At 28.1% G+C, this 19882-nt stretch overlaps 1 protein-coding gene across 5 annotated transcripts in view; it reads left to right on the top strand.

Annotated features, from left to right (window-relative positions):
- LOC100203680 (acyl-coenzyme A synthetase ACSM3, mitochondrial) overlaps positions 1 to 19882 on the top strand; it is a 91704-nt gene that overhangs the window by 41007 nt on the left and 30815 nt on the right. For all 5 annotated transcript variants that reach the window (XR_010640094.1, XR_010640093.1, XM_065803560.1 and 2 more), the window contains exons 5-6: positions 2179 to 2243; positions 2377 to 2431. Coding sequence is in view for 3 of the 5 variants with exons in the window: in XM_065803560.1 (XP_065659632.1) it covers positions 2179 to 2243; positions 2377 to 2431 (120 nt within the window). In the remaining 2 variants the exon portion in view is untranslated. The remainder of the gene's footprint in view (positions 1 to 2178; positions 2244 to 2376; positions 2432 to 19882) is intronic.

Consider the following 19882-nt stretch of genomic DNA (forward strand, 5'->3'; position numbering starts at 1 on the left):
AAATGTTTTTAAAAAATTCACACATAGTTACAATATTTTGTTCTTCTATACCACAAGTACATCATATGATAAATCTGAAATAAAAAATGTAACGAATAAGTAAATACAAAGAAAAACATTACATATGAAAAATGGAAATCAATGTACCTGATAGAGATAAGTTGTTGTGATAGTATTTGTTAAATAATGTTTTTTTATGTTAGCTTTTAAAAAATAGTTCATGCTGGTACATCATGGTTCCAAAATATCCATAGTAAAACCAATTAATGAACAATCCTAAAGACAAAAAATCATTGAGATAAAAACAAATTGTATATATGGCAAAATAATTTGTTTTGGCTTTTAGTGAATGATATAAAGCAAATGTCTATCAACACAAAACATTATAAAACAACAACATCACAACAACAACACGCAACAATGTTACATACATAAGGTAATATGACATGTATATAACATAACTTAGGTAACAACATTTATATATAACGGAACTTAAGTAACAACATTACACAAAAATGTTATTAAAAGACATTATGTGTTTCCAGAATAATTAATAATAATGGCTAAAAACACATACCATAAGATGATATAACATGTATATAACATAATTTAGGTAACACAAAATTCATATATAATGGAACATAAGTAACAACATTACACAAAAATGCTATTAAAAGACAAACACCACAAGGTCCTATTTTTGCTCCAGTATTGTTTCTTATCTACAATAAAATCTTCATGAAAATTTTACATCTAAAGTGGTTCTATTTGCTGACAACTCATTTATACTCTTGTCTTGACCAAAAAGTCAAAAGTCACTTTTTGATTGCTTAGAACAAGCAGCCAATTTTGATTTGTCATCTGTAACAGCCTTGCAGTGGCTTGTGGATTTCAAGTCACAAATTTTGTCACACAATAAAACTCATTTATTTACTGCAAAAAATATTGCAATTATAGCATTCCTATATTGATGAATAACAACCCTCTTACTCTTAGACAAAGCATATTGTAAATGTAATTAGACTTGCATTATCTTCCGAGCTTAAGCCACTCTCCCATTGTTGTAAGGTTGTGTTTCTTTTTTCTACAAATACTATCATGGTGAATGCTCAAATGAGCTATCTCTATTACAATAAACCAAAACTCATTCTTATTTGGCTTCTTATTCAACAAATTGCATGCTTTTACTGTATCTGTTCCTTCATATATAAAAAACTTTTATTAATCCAGTTTTTTTCCTTGCACATCAAAAAAACCTTATTACTCTTACCCATCTTCATGTTTTCCTTTTTTATACAACCTACAACATTTTAAGTCTTCAGTTAATCATTTCCTAGCTTTTTAACTCTATCCTCTATTTTAAAGCAATTCATAACTTAATAGTGGTTGCTTGCAACCTTGTTGGAAGTAAATAAGAGTTATATATATGTGTGTATATATATATATATATATATGTGTATATATATATATATATATATATATATATATATATATATATATATATATATATATATATATATATATATATATATATATATATATAAAAGAATATATAAATATATGCCAGTATTTAATAAATAGTAAATGTAAGTATAAAATTATAATATATAAAGTATTATTTTCTAACCCTGGTTATCAACCCCTGCTAAATCTTATAATTTTGCCGCGGCTGGGGCAGGGTTCACAAAAAGTTCCGTTTTTAACCAAAGCTGGGGCCCTGGTCACTTTCTATGTTGCAGCACTCTTTTGTAGCAGCAGGCTATAAGATATAGCAACACTCTGCACATGTTTTACAGTAAAAAAGCAACACTCCTTGCATGTTTTAAAAATATTATAAAACAATAATAAAACAAAAATAAAAATACCATTAATTAAAAAAATTTTCTAGTCATTATTATTGCAGTTTTTTAAATAACAATAAAATTTAATGTACTTCTGTTGTTTTAACATTTAAATGACATTAAAATGCTAAATTGTTAATGTTGCTTAAACTTTATTGTTGATGTTGCTTATTAGTAGTAGTATTATTATTATTATCATTATTATTATTATTATTATATATACATATACATACATATATATATATATATATATATATATATATATATATATATATATATATATATATATATATATATATATATATATATATATATATATATATATATAACTTTACAGGCATCTGAAGGTATAACTTCACTTAAGAAAAAGGTTTTTGTTGATTTCCATAGCAACTTTGAGAGGTATTAATTGAAAGTTTAGTTTAGGTTTAATAAATTGTTGGTATTGTATTTAGTTTTACACATTCTAAAACTTTTTATTTATCATTCTTTACTAATAATTACCTTATAAATGTTATAAATATTTAAACCTTAGAAATGGATGGTATTCTTTAAATAGACTAATGAGTCAAGCTTCTAATAAGTTCCAGGTAAAGTTACAAAAGTGTTACAAAAGTTTGTTTTCTAAGGTTGTTGATTCCCTTTAGGCCAAAATGTGGAAACACTATGGGATTGGAGGGGTATTTATACATGCAGTTGGTAACATGAAAAAATGCTCTATATTTCTAACCTAATTTTTCAAGAGATGTTATTAAAGAACAAAAGTTTATTTATATTATATACTTGTTATGTATTTGTTTATATATATATATATATATATATATATATATATATATATATATATATATATATATATATATATATATATATATACACACAGTTTTGGCCATTAATACCAATCCAGTATGTTTTTTTGATATCATTGGGCTTTGATTGATATTTAATCATATTTTCTTTCAAATAAATATAGATATTCATAAAAGTATTATTCGATGTGCTAATTATATTGCTTTATATTTATATTGTTTAATATATGGCCATAATTACTATTTTAGATTATAATATATATTTGACATATATATTATAATCTAAAATAGTTATTATGACCAAAATTAACAATCCACTGTATTGACCATTGACCACTCTATTGACAGTGTTGACCATTAATAACAATCCAGCATGTTTTTTTGATATCATTGGACTTTAATTGATATTGAATCAATGATTGTTTGACTCTTTATAAATATAAGAAATGTATATTGATGAACATTCTATTTTCTTTCAAATAAATATAGATATTCATAAAAATATTATTTGATGTGCTTATTATATTGCTTTTTTTGACATATATACTATAATCTAAAATAGTTATTATGGCCAAAATTAACAATTCACTGTATTATTTCAACTTCAAAATTTTGATTAAAAATTTTATATGCAAACTCTTCATAATTGTTTTTTATTTAAATTGTTATAAATTTTTATTTAAATTGTTATAAATTTTTATTTAAATTATTATGAATATTTGAAAAATTTGCGAAAATGAAATAGAAAAATCAGTATCTAATAAACTACAATATTTCAGCAATAAAACAATCAAATTGACTGGAAAAGTTATTGATAATATAACAAAATGTAAAATCATAGTAATGAATGAACAAAACATCTTAATTAGAGAAACTGCAAAATATTTTTCAGAAACAAAAAAAACCTGGTGTTTAGCTCATAAAATTTGTTCTGTGAGCATGTGGCACAACGATCTTTTTAGAGATAGAATAAACATAGAAGTTGATTAAAGAAAAAACCAAGTAATTTTTATTACTTTATAACAAATTTGTATTGTGATTATTATATATATATATATATATATATATATATATATATATATATATATATATATATATATATATATATATATATATATAATAAGTATATAAAATATATATATATATATATATATATATATATATATATATATATATATATAATAAGTATATAAAATATATATATATATATATATATATATATATATATATATATATATATATATATATATATATATACAGTATTAGCCATAGTGCTCCCCCTAAATCCAATAAAATTTTGAAAAAGTTTAACAAAGTTGCTTGTGAGAACCAATAAAAAGTTTTCATAATATAAATAGATTTTTTTTTAAATATAGGGGGTGGATGTCACACCCTAATATATATATTAGGGTTACCAGTCGTCATCTTTTTAAGAAGGAGCGCACACTTAATTGTTTTTGCTATAAGTTGTCAATTACATTTAGTTTTTAATTTTTACATTTGCCACCGTAATTAAATTCTAGTATGATTGACTGTCATGTAGTTTAGCAAACTCTCCTATGGAAAAAAGAGGATGTATGGTAACCCTAAATATATATATATATATATATATATATATATATATATATATATATATATATATATATATATATATATATATATATATATATATACATATATATATATATATATATATATATATATATATATATATATATATATATATATATATATATATATATATATATATATATACAGTATTATATATATATATATATATATATATATTTATATATATATATATATTTATATATATATATATATATATATAAATATATATATATATACAGTATTGGACAAAACATTTGCAACCAACATGGAACAATGCTAAAAAGTGTTCCTAATTTTACATGTCTTAAAAACGAAACGAACTATACTACCACAGCAAACAGTTCAGGAGTCTGGAGTCATAGCATGCCATGACATGAGCAATCAGCTGACAAGTGACAGCACACAGGCTGAATTTTGTTGACAATTGCCATTTTGCAGCCGACAAAACAAGTGCAACTTTTTTGCTTCTCTTAAGTCTGGTCATTGTCAACGTCGCGGAAGTTTTTTAATAATTAAATGAAGTATCCAGAAGTTTCCAGAAGCATGCAGAAGCTTCCAGAAGTTTCCAGAAGAAGCATCTGGAAGCATCCAATAGCATCCAGAAATATCCAGAAACATTCAGAAGCATCCAGACGCATCCAGAAGCTTCCAGACACATCAAAAAGAAGCATCTAGAATCTTCCAGAACAGGTTCACACAGGTTTATTTTACTATATAAGAGACATGTAAATCGACATGTAATTCAGTCAGTATATGGAAGTCAATCAGTCAGTATTATCAAGACAGTTTATCGAAGTGAGTTTTATCAAAGTGTTTTATCGAAGAACATCAATACAAGAAGTGAAATACAACTAGTGTTTCATTACATCAATACAGTCCACATCCAACCAAGATGTTGCGTTCCACAGAGCATTATTGTATCATCACAAGGTAAATGTAACACGGCAAGCCTTGAGAAGCGTGATTATTTATTTTGATTATTTTTATGACTTCAAGTGCAAAAATGGCTCCCGACAGTCTTGGATTGGAACTAAGAAAGAAAATTATTGGCGATTACCTAAGTGGAATGTCACAAAAAAGTATTTGTGATAAATATCGCGTGAAAAAATGGACCGTATCAAGACTATGTTCCAAATATCGTTCTACGGGGAAGTTGGCAACAGATAACAAAGGTGGAAGACCGCATTCCACCACTTCTAGAGAGGATTCTATGATCATCAGATCAGCCAAGAAGGATCCCTGGATATCATCAGTCGAGATACAAAAGCAATTAGAGCTGCCTGTATCGGACCAAACAATCAGACGACGTGCTGTTAAAGCCGGATTGTTTTCTCAATGCCCTACAAAGAAACCGCTGATTTCACTAAAAAACCAGAAGAAAAGACTCCTGTTCGCTACATCTCATTTTGACTGGAATGTGCAGAAATGGCGAACTGTCCTGTTCAGTGATGAATTGAAGTTCAACATCATTGGGAACGATGGCATTTGCCGTGTACGTCGACCGGCCGGAAAACGCCTCGATTTACGTTACTGCCATAAGACCGTGAAGCATGGTGGAGGCAATGTAATGGTCTGGAGGTGTTTTTCTGCTAACGGTCTAGGTCAAATACATCGAAACGATGGAATAATGGACCGTTTCATGCATAAAAATATCCTGAAAGATGTTATGTTACCTCATGCTGAATGGAATATGCCAATAAAATGGGTTTTTCAGTAAGACAACGATCCGAAACACACTGCAAAAGTAGTCAAGCAGTGGTTTCAAGACAACTACCTATCGGTGATGGATTGGCCGCCTCAATCTCCGGATCTCAACCCTATCGAGAACCTGTGGGAGATCGTCAACAGCAGAATTAATCGTGAAGGTGTTCGTAATAAGGATCAACTGTTTGAACAAATTGATTCAATTTGTTCAAGCAGCAATTCCACAAAGTTTCATTGATTACCTGATCGAATCTATGCTTCGAAGATGCAAGGCTGTGATCAACAACAAAGGATTCGCCACGAAATATTGATAGCGAAATACAGCTTGGTCAACATTTTGTTGAGTTGCACTTGTTTTGTCCAGAAGGAAATCAACTTTTTTTAATACTTTTGATTAATTTATTAATTTTCGTGTACAAATAATTAACTTTGTGATGAATAAAACTTGAAGAACTTTGTCTCTAAACAGTTACATAGTTATTTCTCTAAATTGAAAAAATGCAGCACTTTTATATAAAGATACTAAATTAGCATTATTTGGTTGCACTCGTTTTGTCCGATACTGTATATATATATATATATATATATATATATATATATATATATATATATATATATATATATATATATATATATATATATATATATATATATATATATATATATATATATATATATATATATATATACACAGTATCGGACAAAGCGAGTGCAATATATATATATATATACAGTATATATATATATATATATATATATATATATATATATATATATATATATATATATATATATATATATATATATATATATATATATAAAAGTAGCACAAGTAATCTACCAATTTCATGTCAATAACTTTGAGCAAAAACATAGATTTATAGAGATAAATAGATTTTAATTTTTCCATTAGATGCTTTAAGAAGCACAACAAACCCAGTATGATGTCAACCCAATTGATCCAGAGGAGGTAATCCTGAAGTTATTAGCTGTCAACTCATTTCAAAACTACTTCAAAGGATCCATTCAGTTTGATGACCAGATTAGCCTTCTTTATGCATTGTCTTCACTCTTGAATTTTTTTTAATATAAGAAAGTTTAAATAATAATAAAAAATTTTTCTGACTCATTATATTATTCCTATGACAAATATTATTTGAAAAATTGAAACTTTAAAATTGAATACACATTTCAACATATTTGTCATGAAACTTTAAAACATATATAAAAAAAATATTTCTTCCTAATGAGACAGCACTTATTTTTTTTTTTTATATTTTCTTATTTTTTGCAGCTGACATAATTTTTATTGATGCTATGTTCAAGTGGTGCCAACATATTTTTATAGTGGACAACTCCTCAACCTTTTAACAGATATCCAAGGTGTAACTTTGCCAATTTGTCATATTCTTATGTCTTGCAAAAAGCAGGGATTGTATGTTGCTTCACTTGAAAAGTTAATATAACTTGTACACGATTTTAAACCTAAAATTGGAATGTCTGATTTTGAACAAGCAATTGGAATGCATTATCATTTTTGTTTTCATGAATGAACTCTGTCTGTGCACTCTGTTCACAGACAGATTTCATTCATGATGTGGTCGTAAAAAGTTGGTGAAAAAAATTTCTTGCTCTTTGCATGTTACCCTCAAATCTTGTTTAAAGTGAGTTGAAAAACTTAAACTGGAAGCTAAAAGGTTCCCCATGTTAGAGACAAAAGCAAAAATGAAGCAATTTGTAAACTATTTTGAAAGATATTGGATTCAATAAAAGAGTCGCGACTTGTTTTCAGTTTTTGGCCTCAAGCAGAACCAACAACACCTCAGAATCACTTCACTCAAAAATGAGCCAAAATATGACAGCTCGTGCAGCTTTTTGGAGGTTCCTTGATGAGCTTATCCAGGAAATAGTTTTGCCAACTGAGCTTGAGGTTATACAACTCCAAAATGGAGAAAACCCTCATAGGGCAAAAAGAAAGGATAGGCAAAAACTTGCAGAAAAGCTGGCCCTCTATGAAAGCAGATTAAACTCTGGTGAATAGACTCCAACAAAGTTTCTTGAATCATCGGCATATTTGTTTTCTGATTTAAAATACCCACAGATGAGGAAGTCAATGAATTTGTTCAGAATGAGCTTTCCACCCTTTAGCTCCTAGCACAAAATCCAACTCAAGAACCACTAGTTGATTTTTATAAGGTTTGTTGTGTCCAATGACTTGAAGTTTTAGTTTTACCATGCAGACATTTTGCATTGTGTTCACAGTGCAAAGAGATTCTTTCTATGGGCACAGATAAAAGCTGTCCAATTTGCAGAACTGAAATGATTGATTTAAATGTTTTTTCTTAAGAATTTTTCCCCAATCGAAAAATACTTTTCACAAAATCCTTAACTCTTTTAAACTGCTTAATCTTTTTTCTACTGCTTTTACATAGTAACTCATTAAAATCATTTTTATCATAGTAACTCATTATTATATACTTTTACATTATTATATAATTTTACATAGTAACTCATTCAGTTACACAGTAACTGAAAGTAAATGATTTATTTGCAATTCTGTTTTTGTTTTTTTTTTCATACAAAAAAAAATTACTCTAGTTTATATATATTTTTGTCAGTTGGTTCTCAATTAATTAATTTTTTAATAGTCGTTTGTAAATTGATTTTTCACTAGTCTGTTCTAAATGAATATTTCATTAGTCGATTCTAACTAAAATTTTAATTAATCTATCCTGAACAAAGTCAGTTCTATTAAGGTTGAAGTATCATTTATTCTGTCATAATGATAGAAGGCAGATTGTAGTCGGTTCTAGCATGTGACACGGATTATGCAAATCCTTGTTGTTTTTTCATTCCTTTTTTTGTCTCTGATCCTAGCATTCAGTTTCTTTTTGTTCTACTTTCGGTGGTTTGAACCATGCAATGATCTCTATAAATCTTTTATTTTGTGATTCTTCTTTGGACTCTGTTATCACACCTTCTAATCACACCCAAGGGCACCGACCTATTACTATTCTAATACTAATTATGATTCTTTTTGTGATTTTCTTTGTGATGGTCCACAGTTATACATTTTTTAAACCATACATTTTTTCTGTACATTTTGTAACCCAGGAAATACCTTATCTTCTAGCAATTTCTCATTGAGAAAGATTAAATTTTTTAGGAGTGCCCTTATTTCAGCAATTTTTTGTAATAACAAGTACTTTTTTCCCCCATATTTAAAATAAAATAACACATTTTAGTACCACTGTTAATAATTTGCTTACACACTCATAACTTTTTAACCCACTCTAAAATTGTTTTTACCCTTAAATGAAAGGAAATATTCAAGAAAAAATATTTTCCTTGATTTAAATATTAACTTTTGAGGTAATTTAAAAAAAACGAGTTAAAAACTTTGGTAATAAACTCAAAAAGTGTCCAGTGGCAAAATTAATAGTAAGATGAAATCATACAAAATGGCTGTTATAAGTGAGTCAGTGTTGCCACTAGCAAAAAAAAAAAGCACTGATTTTAAGTTAAAGTTTTATTTCTTTTTAAAAATTACCTACCATAAAAATATTTTATTTCACATATAAAAAAAATTGGATTATATTTCAAAATGATCAAAATTATTAGATGGTCATAATAAATTGTGATATGACTGTATTTATGAAATGCACATAAGCTTTTTAAGAGTTCTAGGTTTACATATATATTAGAAGAAATTTTTATTGTGAATAATATAGGAACAGTGCGGCAAGTACCATTGCTCTTGACATATTTAAGACTTTAAACTAGGTCTGGCATGCTGTTTTCTCTATAGACTTACTTCATATAGTGTATCTGGGTAAGTTTATTAGTCAAAGTTATTGCATAATTTGTTTATAATCACAGTATTAAAGTCCTTTTTCACTAACCTTTCAATAACTATATCCAGTAACCTTTTCGTTACAACAAGTTTCCTATCCTTGGTTCCATGCTGTTTCTTATCTATATTAATAATATTCCTGACAATCTTTCTTCTAAAATGGCTCTATATGCTAATTATATATTTATATCCTTGAGAAAAGGTCATCACTTTTTAGTTGCTTAAAACAGGGGTAAACCTTGAATGCAATCTCTCTTTTATGATAGGTTGAGATCCTAATAATGTTGATATTTTTCTATATTGATAAATGTCAGCACTTTAAAAAAATGTTCCCTTTCATTCAAAAGATTTTTACTTATAATCTCATTGAAACTATATAAATTAATCATTACAAAATCATTATCTGCTAAACTTGCTAAACTTTCTTGTATCTGCCATTTTTTTTACTCCTGATTATATTCTCGGTTTCTATAAATCTCTTTTAGATTCAAATGAAAGTAAACCACAAGTTGCAATCAATGTTGCAGCCCTCTCTCAACCTTTTAACACTGAAACACAAACCTTAAGAGCCATTGTCTGAGAAATCTAGGCAAAATAAGAAAAATCTGGAAGTGATGTCTTCAACTTGTACTTATTTTCAGATATTTTGTAAAAGACAATGAAAGTAGGCCACTGGTAAATTTTTTTTTTAAAGTTCCTTTTTATTTTGGAGATATTGGGTCCCAAAATTTAGCCTATTTTGAGAAAATTTTGCGCATGGAGTGCAATTGCTACTTTGAGGGGCAATTTTAGCAACATGAATATGACAGACACATTTCTTTTTAATTTTTTTGCTAATCTAGGTAGATTTCTACAGTAAAAGTAAAAATTCAACATGGTTACATTTTTAGTTGTCTAGAAATCATGGTATGAAACCACAAAATTTGAAATTTTGCTCTAACTTTGAGCTCTAATGGTTAATGTATGTAGTTTTCTTAGGTGTTTTTGAAAGACACTAAGGCAAAGAAGTCCTAGAAGTAGCCTTATTTTGCCAATTTTTTAACTAAAAAATTTCCTAGCAATAGTATAGATATGCTTAGCAACAGCTGTTTTACAGCCTTAATAATTAGTACTGTAATTAAAAATTTTAATATAATACTTTTTTATAACGGAACTGCACAAGAGCACTTGAAAAAAATACATATAGCACTTAAAATAAATACAAATAAAAATTAAATATAAATAAATACAATGTTCTATCTAATATAATATATTATATCAGGTAGAACATTGTATTTATATATATATATATATATATATATATATATATATATATATATATATATATATATATATATATATATATATATATATATATATATATATATATATATATATATATATAGATATAGATATAGATATAGATATAGATATAGATATATATATATATATATATATATATATATATATATATATATATATATATATATATATATATATATATATATATATATATATATATATATATGTTGTCCGAAAGTTTTTTCCATATTTAGTTGACAAAAATGCAAGACCGGAATTTTTTTTTTTTTATTGATTGATAGACTGCCTGCCCCAACCAAACCCTCAGTAGCACTCTGTTGCAAGTCAGGCTATTTGTCAGTCGATATAGCAGCACTCCCTTGCGAGTCAGGCTACTTGTCAGTCAATGTAGCAGCACTCCCTTGCGTCAGTCAGGCTATAAGATAATCAATGTAGCAACACTCCGCGCATGATTTACATTAAAAAAAATAAAAATAAAAACATTTTATTAAAAAAATTAAAAAAACAAAACATTTTATTAAAAAAATTAAAAATTAAAACATTTTATTAAAAAAAATTAAAAATAAAAACATTGTTTATATTATTAAAAACATTCAGACTGGTCAATTAAACTTGCGTTTTTGTGGTTTTTTTAAAAAAACGATTAATTAGTAATTAAATTAATGGTTTTGACTTTCATCCAACACGCAAATGTTGGACGAAAGTCAAAAGTAATTAAAAGTGACGTATGTGTTGGCGTAAGAATCATTTTTTTTCTACATATATATATATATATATATATATATATATATATATATATATACAACCCTTAGATGTTGTCCGAAAGTTTTTTCGATATTTTGTTGACAAAAAGTAAAAATTAAAATGCAAGACCGGAATTTTTTTTTTTTTAATAATGATAGACTGCCTGCCCCAACCAAACCCTTAGTCGATGTAGCAGCACTCCCTTGCGGGTCAGGCTATTTGTCAGTCGATATAGCAGCACTCCCTTGCGAGTCAGGCTATTTGTCAGTCGATGTAGCAGCACTCCCTTGCGAGTCAGGCTATTTGTCAGTCGATGTAGCAGCACTCCCTTGCGAGTCAGGCTATAAGATAGTCGATGTAGCAACACTCCGCGCATGATTTACAGTAAAAAAAATAAAAATAAAAACATTTTATTAAAAAAAATAAAAATAAAAACATTTTATTAAAAAAAATAAAAAAAAAACATTGTTTATATTGTTAAAAACATTCACAATGTTTTTAAAACATTCTGGTCAATTAAATTTGCGTTTTTGTGGTTTTTTTAAAAAACGATTAATTTGTAATTAAATTAATGGTTTTTACTTTCGTCCAACACGGAAATGTTGGACGAAAGTTAAAAGTAATTAAAAGTGACGTATATGTTGGCGTAAGAATCACTTTTTTCCTTCCGCTCTTCCCAAAGCCAACAAACTTTAGATCTATATATATATATATATATATATATATCTATATATATATATATATATATATATATATATATATATATATAGATCTATAGTTTGTTGGCTTTGGGAAGAGCGGAAGGAAAAAAGTGATTCTTACGCCAACACATACGTCACTTTTAATTACTTTTGACTTTCGTCCAACATTTTCGTGTTGGACGAAACTCAAAACCATTAATTTAATTACAAATTAATTGTTATATAAAAAAACCACAAAAACGCAAATTTAATTGACCAGAATGTTTTTAAAAACATTCTGAATGTTTTTAACAATATAAACAATGTTTTTGTTTTTATTTTTTTTAATAAAATGTTTTTATTTTTATTTTTTTTAATAAAATGTTTTTATTTTTATTTTTTTTACTGTAAATCATGCGCGGAGTGTTGCTACATCGACTATCTTATAGCCTGACTCGCAGGGAGTGCTACTACATCGACTGACAAACAGCCTGACTCGCAAGGGAGTGCTGCTACATCGGCTGACAAATAGCCTGACTCGCAAGGGAGTGCTGCTACATCGACTGACAAATAGCCTGACCCACAAGGGAGTGCTGCTACATCGACTGAGGGTTTGGTTGGGGCAGGCAGTCTATCATTATTAAAAAAAAAAATTCCGGTCTTGCATTTTAATTTTTACTTTTTGTCAACAAAATATGGAAAAAACTTTCGGACAACATCTAAGGGTTCTATATATATATATATATATATATATATATATATATATATATATATATATATATATATATATATATATATATATATATATATATATATATATATATATATATATATATATATATATATATATATATATATATTTTTAAAAATATATTTATATATACATATATTTATATATATATATATATATATATATATATATATATATAAATATCTATATATATATATAAATATATATACATATATATATATATATATATATATATATATATATATATATATATATATATATATATATATATATATATACATATACATATATATATAGAATATATATATATATATATATATATATATATATATATATATATGTATTTGTATTTATTTTATATATTAGGTAGAACATTTTATTTAATACATTTGTTGATAGAACAAGATGATACTGCGGAGACAGAATGGTTACTGACTTGGTGTGATATTTGTGTTAATGACTACTTGGTACTTACCATGCTTTACTTAAGTTACATAACATAAATTTCTTTCAGCAGTTTTCAGTAGAAGAATTGAAATTTGTTGGTAAAAACTGCATTAGTTTAGTTTTAGTCAAAAAACAATTATCAATAAACAAAATATGTCAGAGAGCAAGAGTTAAGTCAGTCCTTATGGGAAATGTGTATATTTTAATAAAGAGAAGACTTCTTGTGGTCCTTTTAAGCGTTGGGACAAAGATGGAATCTTTCAAGTTAATGAATTGACTGCTGATATAACTAATCAAGTTCGTGAGTTTGTTATAAAAAGTAAAGATGAAGATCTTCTATATGATTTAAATGTGGATGCAGAAGATGTTGAAGCTTTTATGAAGCATCAAATTCGTGATGCACAACAAAAAATGGCCAAAATAATGGCTTTTGAGCAACTTGATGAGGAAACTAGTTTTTGACTGAAAGATTTTTGTCAGAAAATTTTGCCAGCTAAATTCTGTGAAAGCCAAAAGGATTATTTTGGAAAAAAAGGAATGACTCTACATGTTGATGTCTTCTTCTTCCATGAAAATGGTCAAATTAAAAAAAAGCCTATTTCACTACTGTCTATAGATGTCAGCAAAGCCTTGTTGATGTACTCCGTCTCGCTGATGTTGTTTTGGCCAAAGTTAGAAATGATTTTCCTTGTTTAAAAAACTTTTATGCTAAGTCAGATAATGCATCATCTTATCATTGCAACTTCTGCTTAGAAGTCCTTTATAAAGTTTGCAAAGCAAAACAATTATTTCTTAAAAGGTATGATTACAATGAGCCGTCACATGGAAAATGATCAATGTAACAGAGAGTCAGCAGGAGCGAAATGTATCATAAGGAGTTTTGTTGATGCTGGAAACAATTTGTTGACTGCAGAAGATATTTATGAGGCTCTTCATAATGACAATGGAATTTGAAATGCTTATGTTGCTGTAATTACAATAGACTCCAAAGCTTCTACTTTGTCAGGAAAAAATCTTATTCCCAACATAAACAGTTATCATTGTTTTCAGTTTTTTTCTGATTGCATGATAATGTGGAGATACTTCTGAATTAGTACAGGTAAAAAATGGAACAGAAGTGTTAACTCAAGTTTTGTACACAAATTGGTTGTGCTGAATCATTTTATGATACTGAATTATTAGCAGAGCACATGCTTTCAGAAAACCATACTTCTTGATCTGTGGCAAAATCTATGGTAGACAAAGCAAGACTTTCCAATGTCAACAAAATAAACCTAAATTTGAGCCTTAATTCTTCTGATCACCTGCTATTATCCCATTCTATCATTAAACAAGGGATTGAAAACTTCACAAACATCACTAGATGGGCATTACCAAAAAGAAAAGTATTTAGGTATTCTTCAAAGCAAAAAACATTGCTAATGCAGATGTTTATGGCTGCAGAAGAACGTGGGAAGAAAGTGAATCCAGAGCAAGTTCACCAGCAGCTGAGGACAATGTAAAGCCAAGTGAATATATGATAACTTAAAAATTCGATCATTATTCTGTAGGCAAGTAAATTAACTTGAATATTTACAAAAACCCAAATGTATGATAAAAAATGTGACTTTTTTCTTTTCTTGGGACTTGATATAAATATTAGGCTATTTTCTTTATCCTTCAAGTGTAATTTTTTAGATGGAGTAAACAAAAAAGAACAGGAAGGTTGGTAACCACTTTTTGTGAAGAGGTTAACTTAACTGATGATGTGATTGATGAAACTGTTGATGTGAAAGATGCCCCTGAAAACGAAGATGATTTAAACAACGATATTTAGTTGATTGCAAAAGAATTAGCAGGTGATTTTCAAATTGGTGATTGGATTGTTGTTCCATACTTTATATAATGGTATCCTGCAATAATTCAAAATGTAAGAAGTTATAACACTATAGTATTGTATTTTTGTGTATTGAGGTCTATTACAAAATTATTGGTTTATTAACCATATTACCTAATAAAAAAAAGGAATATTTAGGAGGCAGCAATGATTAGATGTTGCTTTACCTTTACCTCAACCATTAGGTCAATGATGATGATGTATACGTTTCTTGTATAGAATATTCTGCTGGAAAGTACTGCTTCAAGTGGAACACCAAAGAAAATATTCTTCAATATTCGTCTCTTGACGTTGTTTGTAAGATTGATGCACCAACACCAACTAATCCAAGAGGAGATTATTCACTCTCAAAAGACAATATTGACAACATGGAAATTCAGATTGGCCATTAATAATCTTATATTTTTTTTGTAATTCGTAGAAAACTGTATTTTCCATCAATTTTAAATGAAAAAAATGTTGATCTTGAAGTTTAATGGTTCTTTCTTTCATTGATAAAGTTAAAAAACTAGTTTTTATCAAGTACTCTTGTACAGTTCCGTTATAAAAACGAATAATATTAAAATTTTTAATTGCAGTACTAGTTATTTAGGCAGACAAGTAGCCATTGCTAAGCATATCTATACCATTGCTAGAATATTTTTTAGTTAAAAAATTGGCAAAATAAGACTACTTCTAGGACTTCTGTAGGCTTTTTATCACCCTAACACATGGATTTTTTTTCAGGTATTGAAAGATGCATGTTTAGGGAAACTAATTAACTTATACTGTTTATGGCAGACCTAATACCATGGTTGTTGTGGGTAATCTATCAAAGTGCGTTGAACGCAAAAAAGTGATTTTTGGCAGGTTACTTCTTCCCAGGACCTTGCATGCACATGATTTTTGTTCCATAAAATTAATGTTTGTCTTAGTGTCTTTCAAAAACACCTAAGAAAACTATGTGCAAGTATCAGCCTTAAGAGAAATTAGAGCTCAAAGTTAGAGTAAAGTTTCAAATTTTGTGGTTTCGGACCATGATTTCTAGGCAACCAAAAATGTAACCATGTTAAAGTTTTACTTTTACTATAGAAATCCACCCAGATTAGCAAAAAAGTTAAAAAGAAATGTCTGTCGTTAATGTTGCTAAAATTGCCCCTCAAAGTAGCAATTGCACTCCATGCGCAAAATTTTCTCAAAATGGGCCAAGTTTTGGGAAACAATATCTCCAAAATAAAACAGGAATTTAAAAAATTTTTTTTTTTTTTTAAATGTCTTTGCTTTCAACAAGGCTGCAAGCAACCACTAATTAGATTTGGAAGTTACTGGAAGAAAAAAGATGAAGATTGTAGAACAAAAATAATGACTGACAGACGACTTAAAGGATTGCAAATATAATTTGCAATCCTTTAAGTCAGAATCAGGAAAGCAAGATTAAGGAAGCAAACTCCAAAGGACTGATGTTCAAGGGAAAAACTAGACCAGTAGAAGTTTTTGGAGCACTTAGGAACAGTCACAGAAAAAGGATGAGACTTAATTGAATGATGAGTAACACGAGAATGAATTTTAGTAGATGGCACAAGAGACGCTAGCTCTTTAGAACAGTACCCATTATACTATTTGTAGAAAAAAGAAAGAAAAGCAACATTACGACTATGTGATAATGGTTGGAGGTTGGATGCTAGAGCAGGTCCAACTATGTTTACAATGCGTTTTTAAGCCTTGTTTAAAAGAGAAAGCGCATCATTAGAAGATCCGCCCCAGATATGGCAACAGTATTCCATACAAGGCCAGATTTGAGATTTATAGAGATAGAGAATAGAATCCGGAGAAAGAAAGTGTTGAGCTCGTTAAAGAGATGCAACCTTAGCAGATGCTAATTATGCAACGGATTTGATATACAGTTTCCAAGAAAAATTGGAAGAGTTAACTCTAAAAGATGAAGAGTAGATGACCCATCCAGTACATTACATTGAGTACATTATCATAAATACAGGAAGATCTTTTTATTTTTTCAATTATTTAATTATTTTCTTTAATTTTTGCGATAACGATTGAGTGAAAAAAATTGAGTTTTATCTGAATTAAAGTTCACCAGCCACTGTGAGCCCCATGCTGTTGCAGAAGTGAGATCCTTTTCAAGCTCAAATGCCCTCTCCAAGCAATCAGAGAGTGTTGACTTCTTATTGTGACAAGAATAAATGGTAGTATCATCAGCGAACAATGAAGCCCTGAACCCCTGAAGATACAGAATAAGAAGAATAGTGCTGTCCATCAACTTTTATACTATGATAGAACAACTTTTATATTACGATTGGAAAGAAAAGATTCAATAATCTTAAAGATGTTACCAGATACACTGTAAGAAGAAAGTTTATGGAGAAGACCAGCATGCCAAACTTTATCAAAAGCTTTAGAAATGTTAAGAACAATGGCCTTAACCTTTCCACCTTTATCTAATGCTCGATAAAATCTATCGGTTATTACTGTTACCAAATCAGCTGTAGAACAAGAAGATCGAAATCCATATTGATGATCAGAAAGTAAGTTATTAGATTCAAGATAAGAGATTAAGTGTTTGTTAATTAATGATTCAAAAACCTTGCTTATGATAGGAAGAAGACTAATCGGACAGTAGTTAGACGAATCAGATCGCTCTCCAGAATTCAAAATAAGACTCTGATAAGAACTTTTCATATAGTTTTGAAAATATAGACAACAGCTCCAAAGAACACTTCTGCAAGACTTTAACAGGTATGTTGTCAGGGCCACAAGCTGTAGAAAAGTCTAAGCGGTAGTGGTGCGCTTTGCTTTATAAGGTGGAGGTTCTAAGTTTGATCCCCACCACGTCCCTGATAATACCGTGCTCAACTTGTTTCTCATAAACTTGAAAACTTGTGTTAGTTTTCCCATGAAAAATAAAAAATCATCTATAAATCGTTTATAGATTATTTTCTCATCAATTCTTCCCATAAATAAATTAGCATAGGGCGGGGCCATACATGATCCCATGGTTGTTTCTGTTCAAATTGTTTACAATACAGAAAATAGTGGAACACTGCTAATATTCAATTATGAATATTTCACAACAAAAAAAAAGTAAAAACTAAAAAAGAAGCTAACACTTGATAATACTAAACTAAGAAACCATCCTAACCCACAGCAACTTTCAATTTTTGGCTGATCACTTTTTACAGTTAACAGGAACAACCATGGGATCATGTATGGCCCCGCCCTATGCTAATTTATTTATGGGAAGAATTGATGAGAAAATAATTAAACAATTTTCGATGTGGATTTCTTTTTATAAACGATTTATAGATGATTTTTTATTTTTCATGGGAAAACTAACACAAGTTTTCAAGTTTATGAATGTCACCTCAAATTTACTTTTAATAATTCTACTAATTCTATTAATTTCATGGACCTAACAAATATCAAAAAGCTAGATGGACCGTTAGAAATAACAATATACAAAAAGGCAACTGATACAACAGCACTATTACATTATAATTGATTCCATCCCCCTTATCAAAAAAGCAACTTAGTATATAGCCAAGAGTTAAGTTACAATAAGATTATATCAAACAATTACAACCTAATAAAAGAGGTGCAACAACTAGCACAAATTTTAGTTATACGAGGCTACCCTTTTCACTATATTAACAAAGGTTTTACAATATACCTAACACAAACTTGTCTACAACAAATATAAAGAAGAAAGAGAAAAAGAGAATTTTACCAATAGTTACAACATTTGGAAAAGTTGGAAAACTTATTAGTGAAATAATAAAAAAGCACTGGAATATCGTTGAACAGGATACTTATCTTATAATTATATGGCCAACTCCACCCATTGTGAGTTACAAAAACATTAAATCGATCAAGAAATTTTTAATCGGCACATAAAAAAACATAAATAAAAAAACTATTTTTTCTTTACTAAGTTTTACTAAATTTCTAGGTATTAATATTTACATAATATTATTGGTTTACCTTATATCAATTTTCTAGATTTATATTTAATTAGTTAGAATTAAGTTTTTTATTGTGCATTTGTTATGGTCTCAATACATTAATTCGGATTGTAGAGACTTTAAAAAACTCACTTTAAAAAAATTTTTTCCCGCTCTTTACATAATTTTTGTTTTTTGGTTAATTTCTTATGTTATTCAATTTAATAAATTCCCATTTGCCAAAAATTGTCTTATCTTCTTTTATTGTAGATTTATTTTTAAATAAGTAAGAACATAACTAAATCGAAGTTTCGAAGAGTAAAGCTCTTATT

Source organism: Hydra vulgaris, chromosome 08 (genome assembly GCF_038396675.1).
Source record: "Hydra vulgaris chromosome 08, alternate assembly HydraT2T_AEP".
NCBI classification, from domain to species: domain Eukaryota; kingdom Metazoa; phylum Cnidaria; class Hydrozoa; order Anthoathecata; family Hydridae; genus Hydra; species Hydra vulgaris.